The sequence below is a fragment of the Hevea brasiliensis genome, chromosome 10 (genome assembly GCF_030052815.1).
Source record: "Hevea brasiliensis isolate MT/VB/25A 57/8 chromosome 10, ASM3005281v1, whole genome shotgun sequence".
In the NCBI taxonomy this organism is placed as follows: Eukaryota; Viridiplantae; Streptophyta; class Magnoliopsida; order Malpighiales; family Euphorbiaceae; genus Hevea; species Hevea brasiliensis.
The window spans coordinates 92,949,018-92,970,230 of NC_079502.1; the positions used below are offsets into that span (position 1 = coordinate 92,949,018).

The 21,213-nt window shown below is 34.5% G+C and overlaps 3 protein-coding genes and 1 pseudogene across 3 annotated transcripts; 1 reads left to right on the plus strand and 3 right to left on the minus strand.

Moving 5' to 3' along the window:
• Window positions 1-1,487: 1,487 nt before the first annotated feature.
• LOC110661766 (F-box protein FBW2-like) lies at window positions 1,488-2,433 on the plus strand. Its single transcript, XM_021820514.2, has 2 exons — window positions 1,488-1,864; window positions 2,001-2,433. Exons 1-2 carry the CDS (start codon window positions 1,488-1,490, stop codon window positions 2,431-2,433), a joined length of 810 nt encoding a protein of 269 aa, XP_021676206.2.
• A 446-nt stretch (window positions 2,434-2,879) lies between these two features.
• On the minus strand, window positions 2,880-3,761 carry LOC110661761 (germin-like protein subfamily 1 member 13; annotated as a pseudogene).
• Window positions 3,762-5,853: 2,092 nt separating this feature from the next.
• Window positions 5,854-6,783, minus strand: LOC110661767 (germin-like protein subfamily 1 member 13). The gene is made up of 2 exons (XM_058154413.1): window positions 6,616-6,783; window positions 5,854-6,536 (listed from the first exon to the last, which is right to left on the minus strand). The coding sequence occupies exons 1-2, from the start codon at window positions 6,737-6,739 to the stop codon at window positions 5,986-5,988; spliced, it is 675 nt and encodes a 224-aa protein (XP_058010396.1). The 5' UTR covers window positions 6,740-6,783; the 3' UTR covers window positions 5,854-5,985.
• Window positions 6,784-13,871: 7,088 nt separating this feature from the next.
• Window positions 13,872-19,065, minus strand: LOC131169064 (germin-like protein subfamily 1 member 13). Its single transcript, XM_058154412.1, has 2 exons — window positions 18,890-19,065; window positions 13,872-14,546 (listed from the first exon to the last, which is right to left on the minus strand). Exons 1-2 carry the CDS (start codon window positions 19,011-19,013, stop codon window positions 13,996-13,998), a joined length of 675 nt encoding a protein of 224 aa, XP_058010395.1. The 5' UTR covers window positions 19,014-19,065; the 3' UTR covers window positions 13,872-13,995.
• Between the last annotated feature and the right edge of the window lie 2,148 nt (window positions 19,066-21,213).

The following is a 21,213-nucleotide window of genomic DNA, read 5'->3' on the forward strand; positions in this document are numbered from 1 at the left end:
GCGTATTCTAAAATAACCAAACCTACTTTCGTATGTATTTGATTACTTTAAAACCCATTAAGTTTTGTAACCAATAATTAATTCCTCTTAAAGTCCTAGTTTATTTCTAAATCTAAGTGATTTTAAGTTCCCATCCATGATTACCCATCAATGACTTTCACCTTACGGTCCTTCAATCAAAGATTAACACAATACCCAATGGGTACCAACATTAGGCAAGTAAATCAAGCACACAAGGAAGGAATCAAAGCTCATATTCATATAAAATAAGGAAATACCCAGTCTAAATCCACAAATTAATCTAAAACATATTTCCCAACTCTGAAATCTAAAGAAATTACTCACTCATGATGGTATTTACAAGAAATATTGATGGAAGAATAAAGAAAAACATGACAAAAGGACTGAAATAGGAAAACCCAGGTGGAAGAACCAAGGTCTCTGGTTTCTGGAGCTCCAAACTCATGCAGCAGCTCCTCTTCCTAGAGAGAATGGCGTCTTCTCTCCCTCTTTCTATATAATTTTCTTTCCTTTTTGTTTTTCCTTCCTTTCCTCTTGTGGCAAAAATAAGGAAATGATGAATTTATATGGTCCCAAAAAGTTGCCCTAAAAGTAAATAAGAGCCAAGGAGTGGATAGGAAATGAGGTGTAAAATTATCCAAGTCAGCAGCACTATTCACATTCTGGGCAGTCTGCCTAGGGTTCGTCTTAACCCTAAGCAGCTTCTTAGCAAATTTTAGCCTCTGGTCGCACTGTCTGCTTAAGGTTAAGCAGACTTTCAGCAAATCTCGGCAGACTTAGAGTAAAATGGATTTTTCTGCTCATGCTTGACTTGTCCTGCACCTTAAGCATTGCCGCTTTACCCTAAGCATGACCTTAAGCAAAGTCTCAAGCAAATTTCGGCTAGTTTGCTCTTTCAAGGCTTGATTTCTTCAACTTTCCTCCATGCTTAAAGAACTTCAAATCTCTTCAAATTATTTCCTATTTCACTCATTGACCTTCGATTTGCCACAAAATCCTATCAAAAACAACAAAATTACAAAAATCAAATATAAAGTATCTAAAATTAACAAATAAGATAAAATAAAGCTAAAAACATAAAATACACTAAGATATGAGGGCAAAATGGATGCAAAACTACCCTAAAATACCTATATGAAATGAGTGCAACAGAACTTTGAATTAGGATTCCAAAAGTATGACGAAAGAGAATTCTAATTAATTGAATCGCTAACTAAGCCTTGGAAATGAAAAAATACAAGCTATGGAGAATTTTAAATGTTTGAGTTTCTGATCCTTCTTCTCTGTATATATAAACTGATATATCATGTACAAACATAAGTCTTCCTTCCAGTGTTCAGCTGCAATTCACCAACATATCTTGGTTGAGCAGGTAGCTATTTTTCTTAATTATTGCTTTTCTGATCTCTATAATTACATTTGCTTGTTCATAATCTCCAAGCATACATAATTTGATCTATACAGGGATGGAAAGACGCATGTGGGAGGATCTACCAGAGTATTGTTTAGTGAATGTGTTTAGAAGGGTAGGCATGGAGACACTGCTATTGGATGTTCCCTTTGTGTGCAAGTCTTGGTATAAAGCCACCCTTAATCCTCTCTGCTGGGAACGCCTTGATTTTTATGACATAATGTTCGTTCCAAAAGACGACTGCTTCTATCGATTCTATGACGTTGACGGTGTCCGAATGGTCCACAAATTAATGGATGAATACGGAATAAAAGAATTTTCCGCCGGTTCTATGATCAAATTTCTTGTCAATCGTAGCAATGGGAAATGTACTGTGCTCAATCTTCCGGCTGATGGCTGCAAGGAAGAGGTTTTCAAATTTGTTATTGACAAGTTAGTCCTTCTAACTTCATCATTTCAAACTCTAAAGAATTAAAAAGACAATAATCTGCTCTAATTTTTCATTGCTTCTCTTAATTATGATCATTTATTCTACTGGTGTTAACAACAAGATTTAATCGTTTTTCAGATGTCCTGCCTTGAGATGTTTGTCATTCTCTTGTGATCTTTTCAAGACTAATTATCTGCCCATTATTCAAGAGCTAATAGAGAAGTGTAAATATCTGGAATTCCTGACTATTTTAGACTTTAAAGTTTCAAATTTGAAAGAAATAGTAGCGAAAATTGGGCTTAACTGCAAAAATTTATGGGGTTTTGCTGCTCCTTTTGCATATATTGGTGAAGAGGAGGCGGCTGCCATTGTCACAACCCTTCCTCATATTAGTTACCTGATTCTAAAGCATTCACTTATCGACCGAAAATATCTGGTGGAGATACTGCATGGCTGCAAGCGGCTCTTTCATTTAGATGTAAGCAACTGCAGTGGATTCAAGATTGATGACAAATTACTCAAGCTGGCTTCACATATTCATACCTTCAAGTACGAGGGTGTAATCGATTGATTTCCTCATGAAGATGACTTTGAGTTTTGGGATGGCTACAACTCTGCTTGAATCCTATCTAAGGGTAGGTTGATATAATACTAGTATAATGCAGTTTGCTTCTCAAAGAAATATTCTATTATGAATTTTGTTCATATCCCAAACTCTAGTTTTGTTTTTGAACAATCTTGACCATGCTAATAGGAGGAGAAGTGGGATAATCCTCGGACAATTTTGCATTGCATGGTTGTAATAGACCTTTTGCATTTAGGCTTGATGTGTTGTATAGTTTTCCAGATTAGTGAAAAGACTGAAAGTCGTTACCTGTTCAAAATGCTATATATTCTTGTTAGATTATCATTATCGGTGACGACCAACATGGAGAGGCATAAAGGCACAGAAGTTAAACAAAATGTAATTATTTATAGGGTATTATAAATCAACATGGAGAGGCATGAAGGCAGCACCTCCTTATTATGCATGCTGCAAACTTTAACAATGATCAAAACAATAGGGAAAGTTTCTAAAGGTTATTAACCACATTCATTAATGGTTGTTGACCCAGAACTGTCTCTGAAGATAGTTCACCACATTCTTGTCCACTTGAAATGCCTTGGTCAGAACATCAGGGTTGATCGGTGGATTTGATCCAAATACTGCATTTGCAATTGTAATAACTCCTGGATTTTGGCTGCTCAATCCAGAAATAGCAACTGCATTAGTTTGTCCGATATTGAACTGAAAGTGGATGAGGCCAATTGGAAATACAAAGACATCTCCTGCATTTAGAAACTTGGTAATGAGGCGATTGGGATTTGATGTGACGAAACCCACGTAGAGAGTGCCTTCCAAAACTACTAAGATCTCTGTTGCACGAGGATGAGTATGGGGTGGATTTAGACCTCCATATGGTGCAAAATCAATACGAGCTAAAGATATACCAAGAGTGTTAAAGTCCTGGTATTTTGTCAACATTTACTAGAGTTACATTTGATCCAACTTTGTTTGATGTGTTTCCTGGAATGTTGAGACCTGAAAAAGAGAAATCATTTGCTATTGCAAGCATTGGGTCCCTGCAGAATTTCCCATTCACGAACACTGCAAAGAAAAGTAAGTTTGTTAATATTAATAAATGAAATAAAAATAAGAAATTTTGCAAGAAAGGCACATAACACACCACCATCCTTGGGGTCCTTAATTGCAACACAAAAGTCTTGAAGAGGACTAGGGTCGAAGGCAGAGGCAAAAGAGGAAGACAAAGCCAAAAGAACAAAAGCCACAAGGGAACGAGCTCGTTGCATGTTGTAATTAATTAGGCTAGGATGGATGTCTTTAGCTTCAAACTTTGGAATATTGCTTGAGCTCAGTAGGAGTTTGGAGATCCTGCAACGGAAACAAAGTGTATTTATAGATGGGAGTCATTGAACTATTCTTTGATATCTATAGTACATGAAACTGAAGAAGACTTGTTTAATTAGTCTTCCATGGTTAATTGTTTAGGTATTTTAATCAATGAACGAACCATTCTACAACAACTATACACATCAAATACAATTTGGCTTGGAACTAGTCCATCATTTCCATGCTTTCTTCCTAGGTTAATATAGAGCAATTGCACATTCACATATATCCTGCAAGCAACAAGCAATTTAAAAATACAATTAATATGATTACTTATGAGTTCATCCTATGAATATGATTAAAAATACGATTTCAACTTGTTTGAAACAAATGAATTAAATATTCATTAATTTATATAAAAAAATTTGATTACTTCCACACTTAATTTCTTTTACCATCTTAAAAAATTGATAGAATTTGCAAACTAATGAGTTTTATGAGGTACAATTGTCAGCGAATCATTAAGTTAAATTGGCTGGGTGTTTAATTACTTCTTTGACTGATAACAGAATAATTTCTAGAAAGAGCAGAGTTAAGGATGGAATTTAACTTTTTTAAATTAATTCTACCCATATGGAGTGGCAAGTCAATTGTCTCTTTGGGACAAGGACATAGTCAATGCACTTGAAAGTGATCTACACTAGATATATAATGCATGAATTGATGATTTCTTTACTTGAAGCTTGAAACCTAAATGACTTGGCTCTTGTAGAATCGGTAAAATAATTGCTACACTTTGGAAAATTCTTTTTTTTTTTCCTCTAAATTTTTTAATTTTGGGCATAAATGGTTGATATTTGACTTGATTAATTATTAATTAATGCAATACCTTAAATGTTATTTGAATGAAAAGGTTCTATTAATTGAGGTTATCTATGGTGTGTTAGACTTAATCTTGATTTCCTGAGTACCATTGAGCTGGTCTTTGTAATTTTGATTAAAAATTTTGTTGTTAACAAAATGAGAAAAAATGAACTAAGGAAAGAAAATACGTAAAGGATTCATTTGGAATAAATCATTTGCAAGAAAAGAATTCAAAATAATTCTTACACAATCATGCATTAATTTTATTTCCTTTGAAATGAGAAACTTTTTAAGTTAAAAAGAATTAAATTCTTGCAAAATTCTACATCCTATTAGACAAAAACGTGGTGAACTATTTTCAGGAGCAACTCTGGATCAACAATCATTAGTTAGGTAATCATATGTCAAACAATAGTTTTTTGATAATATTTTTCAGTTTTCCATGTTATTCCTGTAATTACCATTATTGTAATATAATAAGAGCAGTTTATCGCCACATTTAGTTTGATTTTTCTGTTAAAACCTATCTCTACTCATCCCCATGTGATATATACAATCTTAAGGTCTGTAGTTGATGGATAGTTTGAATTGGAGGGGGAAAAGAAATATCCTGTCCCACAAAAAAGATGAAAGAAAACTGACCATCCCAACGTTATCCTACTGTTCTAATTGTATATATGCCTTTGCCTTTTGAAGCTATATGATTGGTTTTGTAATTGGAGAAAAGAGAGATTGTTGGAAAATTGGAACAAATTATCCGTATGGATGGCTAAGGCGTGTCATGAGCACTGACCTTAAGAGTAGTTTTCCATCCTTCCAAGACAGAGTCTTGATATAGCAGGTGCTGGCAGTCTATTCCCCATGATTCAACAGTCCAACTCTCTTCTAAGCATGCACTCATTGTGGAAAAATTGCATGAATAACTAAGAAACTTGCTTGTATTCCACAAAGATTAGAACTAAAAGTATTTGTTGATATGGAAGGAAAAAAAAAATCATTTTCTGCTATCTGACTAGGTGCTTAAATTTGGGAAAATCTTATATTTACACCTTTTATCAAAAAACATTAGAATAGATATTTACACCTTTTGGTAATTGTACATGGTTCAGCTATGCTCATGACCCATTTTCATTTGTTCACAACTATGATTTTGAATTGTTCATTATAGCTTAGAAATTAGTACTTATTTTGTGGCTTTATATTTTCGTGTGTATGTTTGAGAGAAAGAAGTTAAAGGAACTGGAATTGTAGTGTACTAGAAATCAACATGGAGAGGCATAAAGGCAGCATCTCCTTATTATGCATGCTACAAACTTTAACAATGATCAAACAATAGGGAAAGTTTCTAAAGGTTATTAACCACATTCATTAATGGTTGTTGACCCAGAACTGTTTCTGAAGATAGTTCACCACATTCTTGTCCACTTGAAATGCCTTGGTCAGAACATCAGGGTTGATAGGTGGATTTGATCCAAATACTGCATTTGCAATTGTAATAACTCCTGGATTTTGGCTGCTCAATCCAGAAATAGCAACTGCATTAGTTTGTCCAATATTGAACTGAAAGTGGATGAGACCAATTGGAAATACAAAAACATCTCCTGCATTTAGAACTTTGGTAATGAGGCGATTGGGATTTGATGTGACGAAACCCACGTAGAGAGTGCCTTCCAAAACTACTAAGATCTCTGTTGCACGAGGATGAGTATGGGGAGGATTAAGACCCCCATATGGTGCAAAATCAATACGAGCTAATGATATACCAAGAGTGTTAAGTCCTGGTATTTTGTCAACATTTACTAGAGTTACATTTGATCCAACTTTGTTCGATGTGTTTCCTGGAATGTTGAGGCCTGAAAAAGAGAAATCATTTGCTGTTGCAAGCATTGGGTCCCTGCAGAATTTCCCATTCATGAACACTGCAAAGAAAATTAAGTTTGTTAATATTAATAAATGAAATAAAAATAAGAAATTTTGCAAGAAAGGCACATAACGCACCACCATCCTTGGGGTCATTGATTGCAACACAAAAATCTTGAAGAGGACTAGGGTCGAAGGCAGAGGCAAAAGAGGAAGACAAAGCCAGAAGGACAAAAGCTACAAGGAAATGAACACCTTTCATGTTGTAATTAATTAGACAAGGCTGGATGTCTTTAGCTTCAAACTTTGGAAGATTGCTTAAGCTCAGTTGAGGTTTGGAGATCTTGCAAGGGAAACAAGTGTATTTATAGATGGGAGTCATTGAACTGTTCTTTGTTATCTATAGTACATGAAACTGATGAGGACTTGTTTAATTAGTCTTCCATGGTTAATTTTTTAGGTATTTTAATCAATGAACGAACCATTCTACAACAACTTAAAACATTTTGCTTTATTTAATTTCCTAAATATGCCTATTTCAATACAATTTGGCTTGGAACTAGTCCATCCTTCCACTTCTTCCATTTGTCCTTCTTTAGTTAATATAGAGTAATTGCACAGCAATTTATAAAAATAGCAACAAAGGATCAACAACAGCATACAGATCCTAGAATATGATTAAAAAATAAAATTTCAACATGTTTCTATATACTTTAATTTATATAAAAATTTAATTACTAACAAATACACACTTAATTAATTTCTTTCCAATCTCAAAGTTCCTTTTGAAATGATATGTTCTGAATTGTATTAAAATTGATAGAATTTGCAAACTGATGAGTTCTAAATTAGCCTAGCAATAAGATACCATGCATGAAATGTTAATATTACATACGCCTGCAACTCTCATCATAGAGATAAGACTTCAACTAAGTTGGCTGAATTGAATTATTAAGCTAAATTGGCTGGGAAAGTTTTATGATTACTTCTTTGACTGATAATAGAATAATTTCTAGAAGAAGTAGAGGTAAGACTGGAATTTAACCTTTTTTAATAATTAATTCTGCACATATGGGGTGGCAAGTTAATTAATTATGTCTTTGGGACATAGTCAATGCACTTGAAAGTTGTCACGACTCAACCTATGGGCCTGACCGGCACTAGGACCTGGGCTGGCATAAAGCCCTCAAAACCCGTAATAAGCCTTATTGTTCTCAAATCCATAACCAAAGCCCAAAAACTTAGGCCCAACATATAAATAAAATTAAATAAAATAAAATATTTTTATTCGGGTCAACCCAATCCGATAATCATAAAAAACTGAAGTCAGGGGAGCCCCGCTCAACCCTGATACCATCACTTACAAATTATTTAAATACCATATAAATCTTCATTTATTAATCTCAAGAATTTAAATTAACACGATTTCTAACAAGGTCCATACTACTACTGACACATGCGGAGTTCTAGATTTTAAATTTAGAAAAGTAATAAAATAATTAAATAACCTACGTTAAACCTGCAAGGAATAAAGCAGGTTGCTCTGTAAAAGAACTCCTCCTGAAGCCTGGAAAAATAGGTGAACAGGAGTGATCGTTCGACTCAGAGAGTAAAATACTAATTTTAACCATAATTTCTATTGCTATCTAAAGCTAATGCATCCTAAGGAATGGAATGTAACATCATCATAAATTTCATACAAATCACATCATAAGAGTAAAAAGGTAATTTGGAGCACTCACACACCCAACATTGTCCAAATAGTACATATATTGGAACTGATCCCCATACAGCTCTCTTAATCTAACCTCTGCCAGCTAGTGTCTCTCAAGCTGGACTTTCGCTTAATAAACTAAATGCGGGGTCCCAGTGAGTATCTCTCAAGCCGTGTCTATCCCGACTTATCTATAAAGGACCGGGTCCCAGCGAGTGTCTCTCAAGCCGTGTCTATCGGTCCTGTCCATATCCAATACCATACCACACGCACACCAATGCATGCACACTGCTCCAAATTACCACAAACAACATCCATGGCACTTTCTCAATTATGAATGCAATATAAAACGTGTCTAGTGTTTAACTACATAGATACATATTTATAAGTGATGCATGGGCATGCTTGAACATATAATAATATCGAAATTATAATTAAAATTAATATTTTACTTATAGTATACCGAGGACTGTTGTGGCTGCTGGATGGAGGAAAATAGCTGACCTCAATCACCTAATAATTATATTATAAATTTATTAGTACTAAGTCAAAATAAAATTCTAAAGAGACAACAAACAGCCTAATTCATGCCGGAAATCCGGCAGAGTTTCTCCTACACCTAGGACTTACCCAACCTGCAAAAATGGTTCAAATAACACTTCTAAACTTAACCCATATCTCATCGTCATTATATGATCCCTCCTGAGCCCTCCAAACCAGGCAATACTCACAATCTTAAAAATTACATTTTAGTCCCTATAATTGATATTTTATAAAAATCCACCTAAACAAGCTCTAAAAATTCTAAAATTTTGCGCCGTCGTCCTTAGCAATATTATAAGGCTATTGGAAAAGGAATCAAAATTTTCTGATTATCCACAAATATTTTATGAATTTTATTCTAACCCAATACAAGATAAAAATTGAGTAATGCAGAGTTCGGGTTTACCTATGCCAAATCTGACACCTGGAACGAGTCCAGAACATCTGAAAATGCTAGGATTAACTATAATATTGACCACATTCTGAGACGGGCCATCGGGCAGTCGAATCTGGCTGAAAATGCAATCCAGGCGTCGGTGAGCTATCCTCGATCTGATTACACCTAAATTAATTCTAAATTCTGTTAATAATTATCATAAAATTATTTTTAAATTTTGGGAATAAAAAAAGTTCAAAAATCTCACCAAGCAATATGGACCGTCCGATTATTGCCTTTTTCAAACAGTGTTTGATCGGAGTGAGACCAGTCCTATCTCGAAGATTTCGCCGTCCTGAGTCCATTTGGTGGCCTCAGATTTCCTATCCAACGGTCGGATCGGCCGAAAATTTGCCGGAAAGCCCACTGCCTAAATTTTCTCTCTCCTTTTTCTCTCTCTACGACTCGCAGGAAAAGCTCCATTATCGCCGGTGAAGGAGGTCCCAAAGGGACGCCTGAGCCACGCTGCCACCTCTTGCAGGCTTCTCGGCTTCGAAAACGGCCAGAAAACGGCCTGGAAGCTCTCCCACGTCGTTCGCCTTTGGGTGGTTGGTCGAGCTCCCCGCCGCTGCTGCTGCCCTTCTGGCCGGCGTTCATGGCTTCCAAGCGTCGTCGATCGTGCTAGAGCTGGTGGGGATCTCACCAGCCATGGGGGTTTGCCGGGAAAGGGAAGAATGAGGGAGAGAGAGAGAGAGAGAGGGGAAGAGAGGTTGGGGAGGGGGGGTTTCCTGTGCCGCGTTTTGGGTTTCTTCTTGTTTTTTTGTTTTAACTCCTAATTAAACTATTAGTCCCTCAACTTCTTAGAGGTTTACAATTAAGTACAAAATTATTTTATTATGTTAAAATTTAATAAAACTCTAGTAATGATAAAAATAAATATAATTTTGGAAAATTTAATTATTTTATTCTCCTTTAATAAATTAACTTTAATTAATTTATTTATTATCAATTTATTTATTATTATTATCTTCCTTTATTTTTTTAAAATCAATTCAAATAAATCCTATAATATTAATAACATAATATTTCCTTTTTATTTTATTTATAATTTTAAAAATTTTGGGTTGTTACAAAAGTGATCTACGCTTGATATATAATGCATGAATTGATGATTTTCTTTATTTGTTGAAGCTTGAAACTTAAATGACTTGGAGCTTTTAGAATCGGTAAATCCAATAATTGGTACACAAAATGAGAAAATATGAATTAAGGAAAGAAAATAATAAAAACACAAAGGAAAAGCGACTAGTTCCATGCCAATTGAATTGTATCAGAGGATATAATTAAGAAAATAAAAAAGTGTATTTAGAGTTGTTATAGAATGGTTCGTCCATGAAATTAAAAAAAAAAAAAATTCTGCAGTTTCATAGTTATTTTTGATGCAGTTTTTGTCAATGGAAAATTCTGCAAGGACCCAATGCTTGTAATGGCAAATGATTTCTCAGTTTCAGGTCTCAACATTTCTGTAAATTATATAAAATCAAGTTATTGTATTGGCCAATATGTAAGTCTAAAATTTTCACATTGAAAAAAAATGAGATGAGTGAGAGACATATAACAGAAAAAGACCCATATATTTATTACCTTAAATTTTGAGTTTAACGAGTGCATTTTTTCACAACACCCATAAAAAATGTTCTCCCTGCATTGAGCAGTCAAAATCCATGAGTCATCAATATTGCAAATGTGGTGAACCATCTTTAGGAGCAATTTTGGAACAACAATCATTAGTTAAGGAATCATATGTACATTGATTATATTTACCAACTTTCCACATTATTCTTATAATTATCATTATTTCAATATAATAAGGAGCAGTTTATCTCCACATTTATTTTGGATTTTGGTTTTAAAATATTATTGTGGGATCATAGTTTCTTAACTTATACATCGAGCAGTTAGACCAATATATATGACAATATATTCAAAGTTAAAAAAAAAAAAAAGAGCTTAGATTGATCCAATGGTAAAAGGTATATTTCCACGTTAATGTCTATTTCTCATATTTATATACTAAAGGCCAAATAATTTTTGTAATTATTTACAAGAATATCGGATATTCGACTAATATCCTGAGATTTCCTCTTAAAAATCTGGTCTCATCATTGACTACTATTGTTAATACTCGATGTGGTTGATGCTTGACCTATCGGGTGAGCATTTGGACTTACTTTATCATCATTATTTGTGTTTGTTCAGCCTAACCAGTCTGAACACTCTTTTGCTCGGTTTGAGATACCCGAGCTTTCTTTTGCTCAATTTGGATTGTCTATACCTTACTTGCTCGGTGCAACTAACCCAAGGCATGTGATGGTCAATTTGGTATTCTAGCGATAACTTTTTTTTTTCTTTACTTTGACTTTTTGATGAAGCGCTGACGTTTTGATTGTCACATTAAATTCTTCAACCGAAAGGCACATAACACACCACCATCCTTGGGGTCCTTAATTGCAACACAAAAGTCTTGAAGAGGACTAGGGTCGAAGGCAGAGGCAAAAGAGGAAGACAAAGCCAAAAGAACAAAAGCCACAAGGGAACGAGCTCGTTGCATGTTGTAATTAATTAGGCTAGGATGGATGTCTTTAGCTTCAAACTTTGGAATATTGCTTGAGCTCAGTAGGAGTTTGAAGATCCTGCAACGGAAACAAAGTGTATTTATAGATGAGAGTCATTGAACTATTCTTTGATATCTATAGTACATGAAACTGAAGAAGACTTGTTTAATTAGTCTTCCATGGTTAATTGTTTAGGTATTTTAATCAATGAACGAACCATTCTACAACAACTATACACATCAAATACAATTTGACTTGGAACTAGTCCATCATTTCCATGCTTTCTTCCTAGGTTAATATAGAGTAATTGCACATTCACATATATCCTGCAAGCAACAAGCAATTTAAAAATACAATTAATATGATTACTTATGAGTTCATCCTATGAATATGATTAAAAATACGATTTCAACATGTTTGAAACAAATGAATTAAATATTCATTAATTTATATAAAAAAATTTGATTACTTCCACACTTAATTTCTTTTACCATCTAAAAAAATTGATAGAATTTGCAAACTAATGAGTTTTATGAGGTACAATTGTCAGCGAATCATTAAGTTAAATTGGCTGGGTATTTAATTACTTCTTTGACTGATAACAGAATAATTTCTAGAAAGAGCAGAGTTAAGGCTGGAATTTAACTTTTTTAAATTAATTCTACACATATGGAGCGGCAAGTCAATTGTCTCTTTGGGACAAGGACATAGTCAATGCACTTGAAAGTGATCTACACTAGATATATAATGCATGAATTGAAGATTTCTTTACTTGAAGCTTGAAACCTAAATGACTTGGCTCTTGTAGAATCGGTAAAATAATTGCTACACTTTGGAAAATTCTTTTTTTTTTCCTCTAAATTTTTTAATTTTGGGCATAAATGGTTGATATTTGACTTGATTAATTATTAATTAATGCAATACCTTAAATGTTATTTGAATGAAAAGGTTCTATTAATTGAGGTTATCTATGGTGTGTTAGACTTAATCTTGATTTACTGAGTACCATTGAGCTGGTCTTTGTTATTTTGATTAAAAATTTTGTTGTTAACAAAATGAGAAAAAATGAATTAAGGAAAGAAAATACGTAAAGGATTCATTTGGAATAAATCATTTGCAAGAAAAGAATTCAAAATAATTCTTACACAATCATGCATTAATTTTATTTCCTTTGAAATGAGAAACTTTTTAAGTTAAAAAGAATTAAATTCTTGCAAAATTCTACATCCTATTAGACAAAAATATGGTGAACTATTTTCAGAAGCAACTCTGGATCAACAATCATTAGTTAGGAAATCATATGTCAAACAGTAGTTTTTTTGATAATATTTATCAGTTTTCCATGTTATTCCTGTAATTACCATTATTGTAATATAATAAGAGCAGTTTATCTCCACATTTAGTTTGATTTTTCTGTTAAAACCTATCTCTACTCATCCCCATGTGATATATACAATCTTAAGGTCTGTAGTGGATGGATAGTTTGAATTGGAGGGGGAAAAGAAATATCCTGTCCCACAAAAAAGAAGAAAGAAAACTGACCATCCCAACATAATCCTACTGTTCTAATTGTATATATGCCTTTGCCTTTTGAAGCTATATGATTGGTTTTGTAATTGGAGAAAAGAGAGATTGTTGGAAAATTGGAACAAATTATCCGTATGGATGGCTAAGGCGTGTCATGAGCACTGACCTTAAGAGTAGTTTTCCATCCTTCCAAGACAGAGTCTTGATATAGCAGGTGCTGGCAGTCTATTCCCCATGATTCGACAGTCCAACTCTATTCTAAGCGTGCACTCATTGTAGAAAAATTGCATGAATAACTAAGAAACTTGCTTGTATTCCACAAAGATTAGAACTAAAAGTATTTGTTGATATGGAAGGAAAAAAAAATATCATTTTCTGCTATCTGACTAGATGCTTAAATTTGGGAAAATCTTATATTTACACCTTTTATCAAAAAACATTAGAATAGATAGTTACACCTTTTGGTAATTGCACATGGTTCAGCTGTGCTCATGACCCATTTTCATTTGTTCACAACTATGATTTTGAATTGTTCATTATAGCTTAGAAATTAGTACTTATTTTGTGGCTTTATATTTCGCGTGTATGTTTGAGAGAAAGAAGTTAAACGAACTGGAATTGTAGTGTACTAGAAATCAACATGGAGAGGCATAAAGACAGCATCTCCTTATTATGCATGACTACAAACTTTAACAATGATCAAAACAATAGGGAAAGTTTCTAAAGGTTATTAACCACATTCATTAATGGTTGTTGACCCAGAACTGTTTCTGAAGATAGTTCACCACATTCTTGTCCACTTGAAATGCCTTGGTCAGAACATTAGGGTTGATCGGTGGATTTGATCCAAATACTGCATTTGCAATTGTAATAACTCCTGGATTTTGGCTGCTCAATCCAGAAATAGCAACTGCTTTAGTTTGTCCGATATTGAACTGAAAGTGGATGAGGCCAATTGGAAATACAAAGACATCTCCTGCATTTAGAACCTTGGTAATGAGGCGATTGGGATTTGATGTTACGAAACCCACGTAGAGAGTGCCTTCCAAAACTACTAATATCTCTGTTGCACGAGGATGAGTATGGGGTGGATTTAGACCCCCATATGGTGCAAAATCAATACGAGCTAATGATATACCAAGAGTGTTAAGTCCTGGTATTTTGTCAACATTTACTAGAGTTACATTTGATCCAACTTTGTTCGATGTGTTTCCTGGAATGTTGAGGCCTGAAAAAGAGAAATCATTTGCTGTTGCAAGCATTGGGTCCCTGCAGAATTTCCCATTCACGAACACTGCATGGAAAATTAAGCTTGTTAATGTTAATAAATGAAATTGTTGTTAATTGAATCAAGGATCTGTTTGTTATTTGTGTGTTGGTTCTGGTCTTTGGTCTTTTGTATGTCCTGGTCTTTAGCTGATTTTTAGCTAGTTAGTTTATATTTTATTGAAGTTGTTAGTGGCAGTAGTTGTGGTCACTATTTTTTAGCTATGCTATTTTTAGCTTTGCTGGAACTCTATATATTCAGCATTTTGAAGTTCAATAAATATGACTTCTGCAATTAATCATTTCTAACATTGGTATCAGAGCTCTTGTTTTCTTACGGGATCTGTGAGAGTTCTTTGTGAGTGACTTGTGAGAGTTCTTTCTGAGTGACTTGTGAGTTTTTTTTTCTGAGTGTTTTTCTAAAATTCTACTGCTGTAACGAATTTTTTTAATGGAAGGTGAGAGTTCTTTTTCAATGGTAGCTCCACCAGTGTTTGATGGAGAAGACTACCAGGTGTGGAATGAAAGTACTGAACTTGGTTAGAGAGTTTGAAATGCAGCATATGAAGGAATCAGAAACGGTGAAAGCATATGTTGACAGGCTGTCTGGCATTGCAAATAAGGTAAGAATACTTGGTGCTGAACTTACCGATAATGAGAATAGTTCAAAAATCCTTGTATCCTTGCTCAAAAATATGAGGCAACCATTGCTTCATTGGAAAACACTAAAGATCTAACAAAGATCGGCTTGGCGAGTTAGTAAGTTAGTTGCGAGCAGGAGCGAGAGAAGAATGATGAGACAAGAAGGAATCACTGAGGAGCCTTGCAAGCCAAATGGCAGCAAAATTCAGGTGACAAAATTAAGAAGTCTAAAGATAAAAAAGGAGCAGCAGGTAGTTCTGAAAGTGCAGCCACTGAAAACAACTCTAACACAAGCAGTAAGGGAGGAAGATATCCTCCTTGTCAACATTGTGGTAGGAAAAATCATCCTCACTACAAGTGTTGGAGAAAACCTGACATGAAATGTAGGAGATGCAAGAAACTTGGGCACGCAGAGATAATTTGCAAAGAAAAGCAGACACAGCAGCAGGGTGAGGCTCAAATTGCAGTTCAACAGGAGCCAGAACAACTTTTTGTTGCTTCTTGTTTTATGGCAAAAACATCAAGCACAAACTGGCTTGTTGATAGTGGTTGTACAAACCATATGACTAATGATGAGGAGCTGTTCAGAGAGCTTGACAAATCTGCAAGTTCAAGAGTCAGAATCGGCAACGGTGAATACATTACGATTAAAGGAAAGGGAACTGTTGTCATTGACAGTGTTGCAGGTATAAAAATTATTTCTGAAGTGTTGTATGTTCCTGAAATTGATCAGAATTTGTTGAGTGTGGGGCAATTACTGGAAAAAGGGTTCAAGCTTTTGTTTGAAGATAAAATGTGTCTAATTTTTGATCCAAGTGGTCAAGAACTTTTCAGAATTAAGATGCAGCAGAGAAGTTTTTCTTTGAATCCTTTGGAAGAGGAGCAAATGGCATTTTCGTGTCAGCTTACTATTTCAGATGTTTGGCATAAACGGTTGGGGCACTTTCATCATCAAGCCTTGCTGTTCATGCAACGAAATGATCTTGTTCGAGGTCTGCCGAATCTGGAGAAACATTTTACAAGCTGCAAGACGTGTATGCTTGGAAAGCAAATTCGATTTCCATTCAGAACATCCACATGGAGAGCTACCAAGAGGCTACAGCTAATTCATACTGATTTATGTGGCCCCCAATCAACTCCTTCACTGAATGGCAGCAGGTATTACATAGTTTTTATTGATGATTTCACAAGGATGTGCTGGATATACTTTATGAAGTTTAAATCAGAGGTTGCTGGAATTTTTATGAAGTTTAAAAACTGGATTGAAAATCAAAGCAGTTGCAGGATTCAGGTCATTAGATCAGATAATGGCACTGAATACACTTCAGAGAAATTCAATTTATTTTGCGAAAAAGCTGGAATTGAGCACCAGCTTACGGTTCCTTATTCTCCACAACAAAATGGAGTCAGCGAAAGGAAGAACAGAACTATTATGGAGATGGCTCTGTCTCATTACATGATAAGAATCTTCAAAAAGGTTTTGAAGCGACAAATCTGCTTTTTTTTCTTGAGCAGTGCCTACAAGAGCAGTGGGAAAGAAGACTCCATTTGAGGCTTGGTATGGCGTTAAACCTCAATTAAACAACCTTAAAATTTTTGGTTGTTTGTGTTTTTCACATGTTCCACAGGTCAAGAGAGACAAACTTGATGAGAAAGCTGAACAAGGAATTTTTGTTGGCTATAGTTCAGTTTCTAAAGCCTACAGAATTTTCCACCCTCACACAGGGAAGGTTGTAACTAGTAGAGATTTTCAATTTCTTTAACACCAACAGTGGGACTGTAATGAGGAGTCTCAAACTCGAGAGCAAAATACACCTCTTGTTCCTGATGAATTAATTGATGATGAACCTGTAAGGGGAACGAGAACACTTTCAGATGTTTATCAAAGGTGTAATGTTGCGGTGTTGGAACCAAAGAGTTATGAAGAAGCAAAATCGATCAAAAGTGGATAGAAGAGATGAAGGAGTATCTGGCCATGATTGAAAAAACCGGACACTGGAGCTAGTAGAAAGGCCGCTTGACAGGAAAGTAATTGGGGTGAAATGGGTTTTCAGAACAAAGCTCAATCCGGACGGCTCTGTGAATAAATACAAAGCGAGATTAGTAGTGAAAGGCTACGCACAAGTTTGGGGAGTAGACTTCTCTGAAACATTTGCTCCGGTGGCACGGTTGGACACCATCCGAATGCTATTAGCATTGGCAGCACAACAAGGTTGGAAGATTTTTCAACTAGATGTGAAATCGGCTTTTTTAAATGGCTCATTGCAGGAAAAAATTTATGTTGAGCAGCCAGAAGGTTTCAGTGTGCCAGGACATGAAGAGAAGGTCTGCCTTTTAAAGAAAGCTCTTTATGGGCTAAAACAAGCCCCAAGAGCTTGGTACAGCAGAATAGATGATCATTTGCTGAAACTAGGCTTTGAAAAAAGCCTAAGTGAATCAAATCTGTATGTTAAGAAAACAGATTCTGACATTATAATCATCTCTCTCTATGTAGATGATTTGCTTGTCACAGGAAATAATGTTGTACAGATTGAAGTATTCAAGAAGGAGGTGATGAAGGTCTTTGACATGACAGACCTTGGTGAGATGAATTACTTTCTTGGATTGGAGATCAAGCAAGGTCAGAATGAAGTTTTTATATGTCAGAAGAAGTATTTGAAGGAAATTCTGAAAAGGTTCAGAATGGATGAGTGCAAGAGTGTAAACACTCCAATGAATCAAAAGGAGAAGTTACAGAAAGAAGATGGAGCTGAAAGAGTTGATGAAGGAGTATTTAGAAGCCTAATTGGATGCTTAATGTATCTTACGAGAACAAGACCTGACATCTTGTATGCTGTAAGTGTTTTGTCCAGGTTTCTAAATTGTGCTAGTAAATTGCACATGATGGCAGCCAAACGTGTGATTAGGTATCTCAAAGGGACTCAAACCTTTGGTATCAAGTTCAGCAAAAGTCAGAATTTCAAACTCCATGGGTATTCTGACAGTGATTGGGCAGGGTCCATTGACGATATGAAAAGCACCTCTGGTTTTTGTTTCACTTTTGGGTCAGGGTGTTTTTCATGGTGCTCAAAGAAACAAGAAATGGTGGCTCAGTCGACGTCGGAAGCGGAATTTGTAGCAAAGAATAAATACCGCTAATCAAGCTTTATGGCTAAGGAAAATTATGGTCGATTTGCAACTAAAGCAAGATGAAAGCACTGTGATATTTGTGGATAATCAAGCTGCCATAGCCATATCTCAAAATCCAGTATTTCATGGCAGGACTAAGCATTTTAATATCAAGTTTTATTACTTGAGGGAAGTCCAGAAAAACGGTGATGTGGTGTTAGTGTACTGCAAAACAGAAAATCAGATTGCGTATATATTTACAAAGTCACTTCATGTTAGCATTTGAGCTTCTCGTGGAAAAATTAGGAATATGCAGTTCCTGATTCAGGAGGAGAATGTTGTTAATTGAATCAAGGATCTGTTTGTTATTTGTGTGTTGGTTCTGGTCTTTGGTCTTTTGTATGTCCTGGTCTTTAGCTGATTTTTAGCTAGTTAGTTTATATTTTATTGAAGTTGTTAGTGGCAGTAGTTGTGGTCACTATTTTTTAGCTATGCTATTTTTAGCTTTGCTGGAACTCTATATATTCAGCATTTTGAAGTTCAATAAATATGACTTCTGCAATTAATCATTTCTAACAGAAATAAATATAAGAAATTCTGCAAGAAAGGCACATAACGCACCACCATCCTTGGGGTCATTGATTGCAACACAAAAGTCTTGAAGAGGACTAGGGTCGAAGGCAGAGGCAAAAGAGGAAGACAAAGCCAGAAGGACAAAAGCTGCAAGGACATGAGCACCTTTCATGTTGTAATTAAGTAGACTAGGCTGGATGTCTTTAGCTTCAAACTTTGGAAGATTGCTTAAGCTCAGTTGAGGTTTGGAGATCTTGCAAGGGAAACAAGTGTATTTATAGATGGGAGTCATTGAACTGTTCTTTGTTATCTATAGTACATGAAACTGATGAAGATTTGTTTAATTAGTCTTCCATTGTTAATTTTTTGGGTATTATATTCAATGGACGAACCATTCTACAACAACTGTACACATTTCTTTATTTAACTTGCTATATACGCCTACTTCAATACAATTTGTCTTGGAACTAGTCCATCCTTCCACTTCTTCCATTTGTCCTTCTTTAGTTAATATAGAGTAATTGCACAGCAATTTATAAAACTAGCAACAAAGGATCAACAACAGCATACATATCCTATGATTATGATTAAAAAATAAAATTTCAACATGTTTCTATATACATTAATTTATATAAAAATTTAATTACTAACAAATCCACACTTAATTAATTTCTTTACAATCTCAAAGTTCCTTTTGAAATTATATGTTCTGAATTGTATTAAAATTGATAGAATTTGCAAACTGATGAGTTCTAAATTAGCCTGGAAATAAGATACCAAGCATGAAATGTTAATATTACATATGCCTGCAATTTTCTTCATAGAGATAAGACTTCAACTAAGTTGGCTGAATTGAATCATTAAGCTAAATTGGCTGGGAAAGTTTTATGATTACTTCTTTGACTGATAATAGAATAATTTCTAGAAGAAGTGGAGGTAAGACTGCAAGTTAACCTTTTTTAATAATTAATTCTGCACATATGGGGTGGCAAGTTAATTAATTATGTCTTTGGGACATAGACAATGCACTTGAAAGTGATCTACACTGGATATATAATGCATGAATTGATGATTTTCTTTATTTGTTGAAGCTTGAAACTTAAATGACTTGGAGCTTTTAGAATCGATAAATCCAATAATTGGTACACAAAATGAGAAAATATGAATTAAGGAAAGAAAATAATAAAAACACAAAGGAAAAACGACTAGTTCCATGCCAATTGAATTGTATCAGAGGATATAATTAAGAAAATAAAAAAAGTGTATTTAGAGTTGTTATAGAATGGTTCGTCCATGAAATTAAAAAAAAAAAAAAAATTCTGCAGTTTCATAGTTATTTTTGATGCAGTTTTTGTCAATGGAAAATTCTGTAAGGACCCAAATGCTTGTAATGGCAAATGATTTCTCAGTTTCAGGTCTCAACATTTCTGTAAATTATATAAAATCAAGTTATTGTATTGGCCAATATGTAAGTCTAAAATTTTCACATTGAAAAAAAATGAGATGAGTGAGAGACATATAACTAAAAAAGGCCCATATATTTATTAACTTAAATTTTAAGTTTAACTAGTGCATTTTTTCTCAACACCCATAAAAAATGTTCTCCCTGCATTGAGCAGTCAAAATCCATGAGTCATCAATATTGCAAATGTGGTGAACCATCTTTAGGAGCAATTTTGGAACAACAATCATTAGTTAAGGAATCATATGTACATTGATTATATTTACCAACTTTCCACATTATTCTTATAATTATCATTATTTTAATATAATAAGGAGCAGTTTATCTCCACATTTATTTTGGATTTTGGTTTTAAAATATTATTGTGGGATCATAGTTTCTTAACTTATACATCGAGCAGTTAGACTTAGACCAATATATATGACAATATATTCAAAGTTAAAAAAAAAAAAAAAAAAAAAGCTTAGATTGATCCAATGATAAAAGGTATATTTCCACGTTAATGTCTATTTCTCATATTTATATACTAAAGGCCAAATAATTTTTGTAATTCTTTACAAGAATATCGGATATTCGACTAATATCCTGAGATTTCCTCTCAAAAATCTGGTCTCATCATTGACTACTATTGTTAATACTCGATGTGGTTGATGCTTGACCTATCAGGTGAGCATTTGGACTTACTTTATTATCATTATTTGTGTTTGTTCAGCCTAACCAGTCTGAACACTCTTTTGCTCGGTTTGAGATACCCGAGCTTTCTTTTGCTCAATTTGGATTGTCTATACCTTACTTGCTCGGTGCAACTAACCCAAGGCATGTGATGGTCAATTTGGTATTCTAGCGATAACTTTTTTTTTTCTTTACTTTGACTTTTTGATGAAGCGCTGACGTTTTGATTGTCACATTA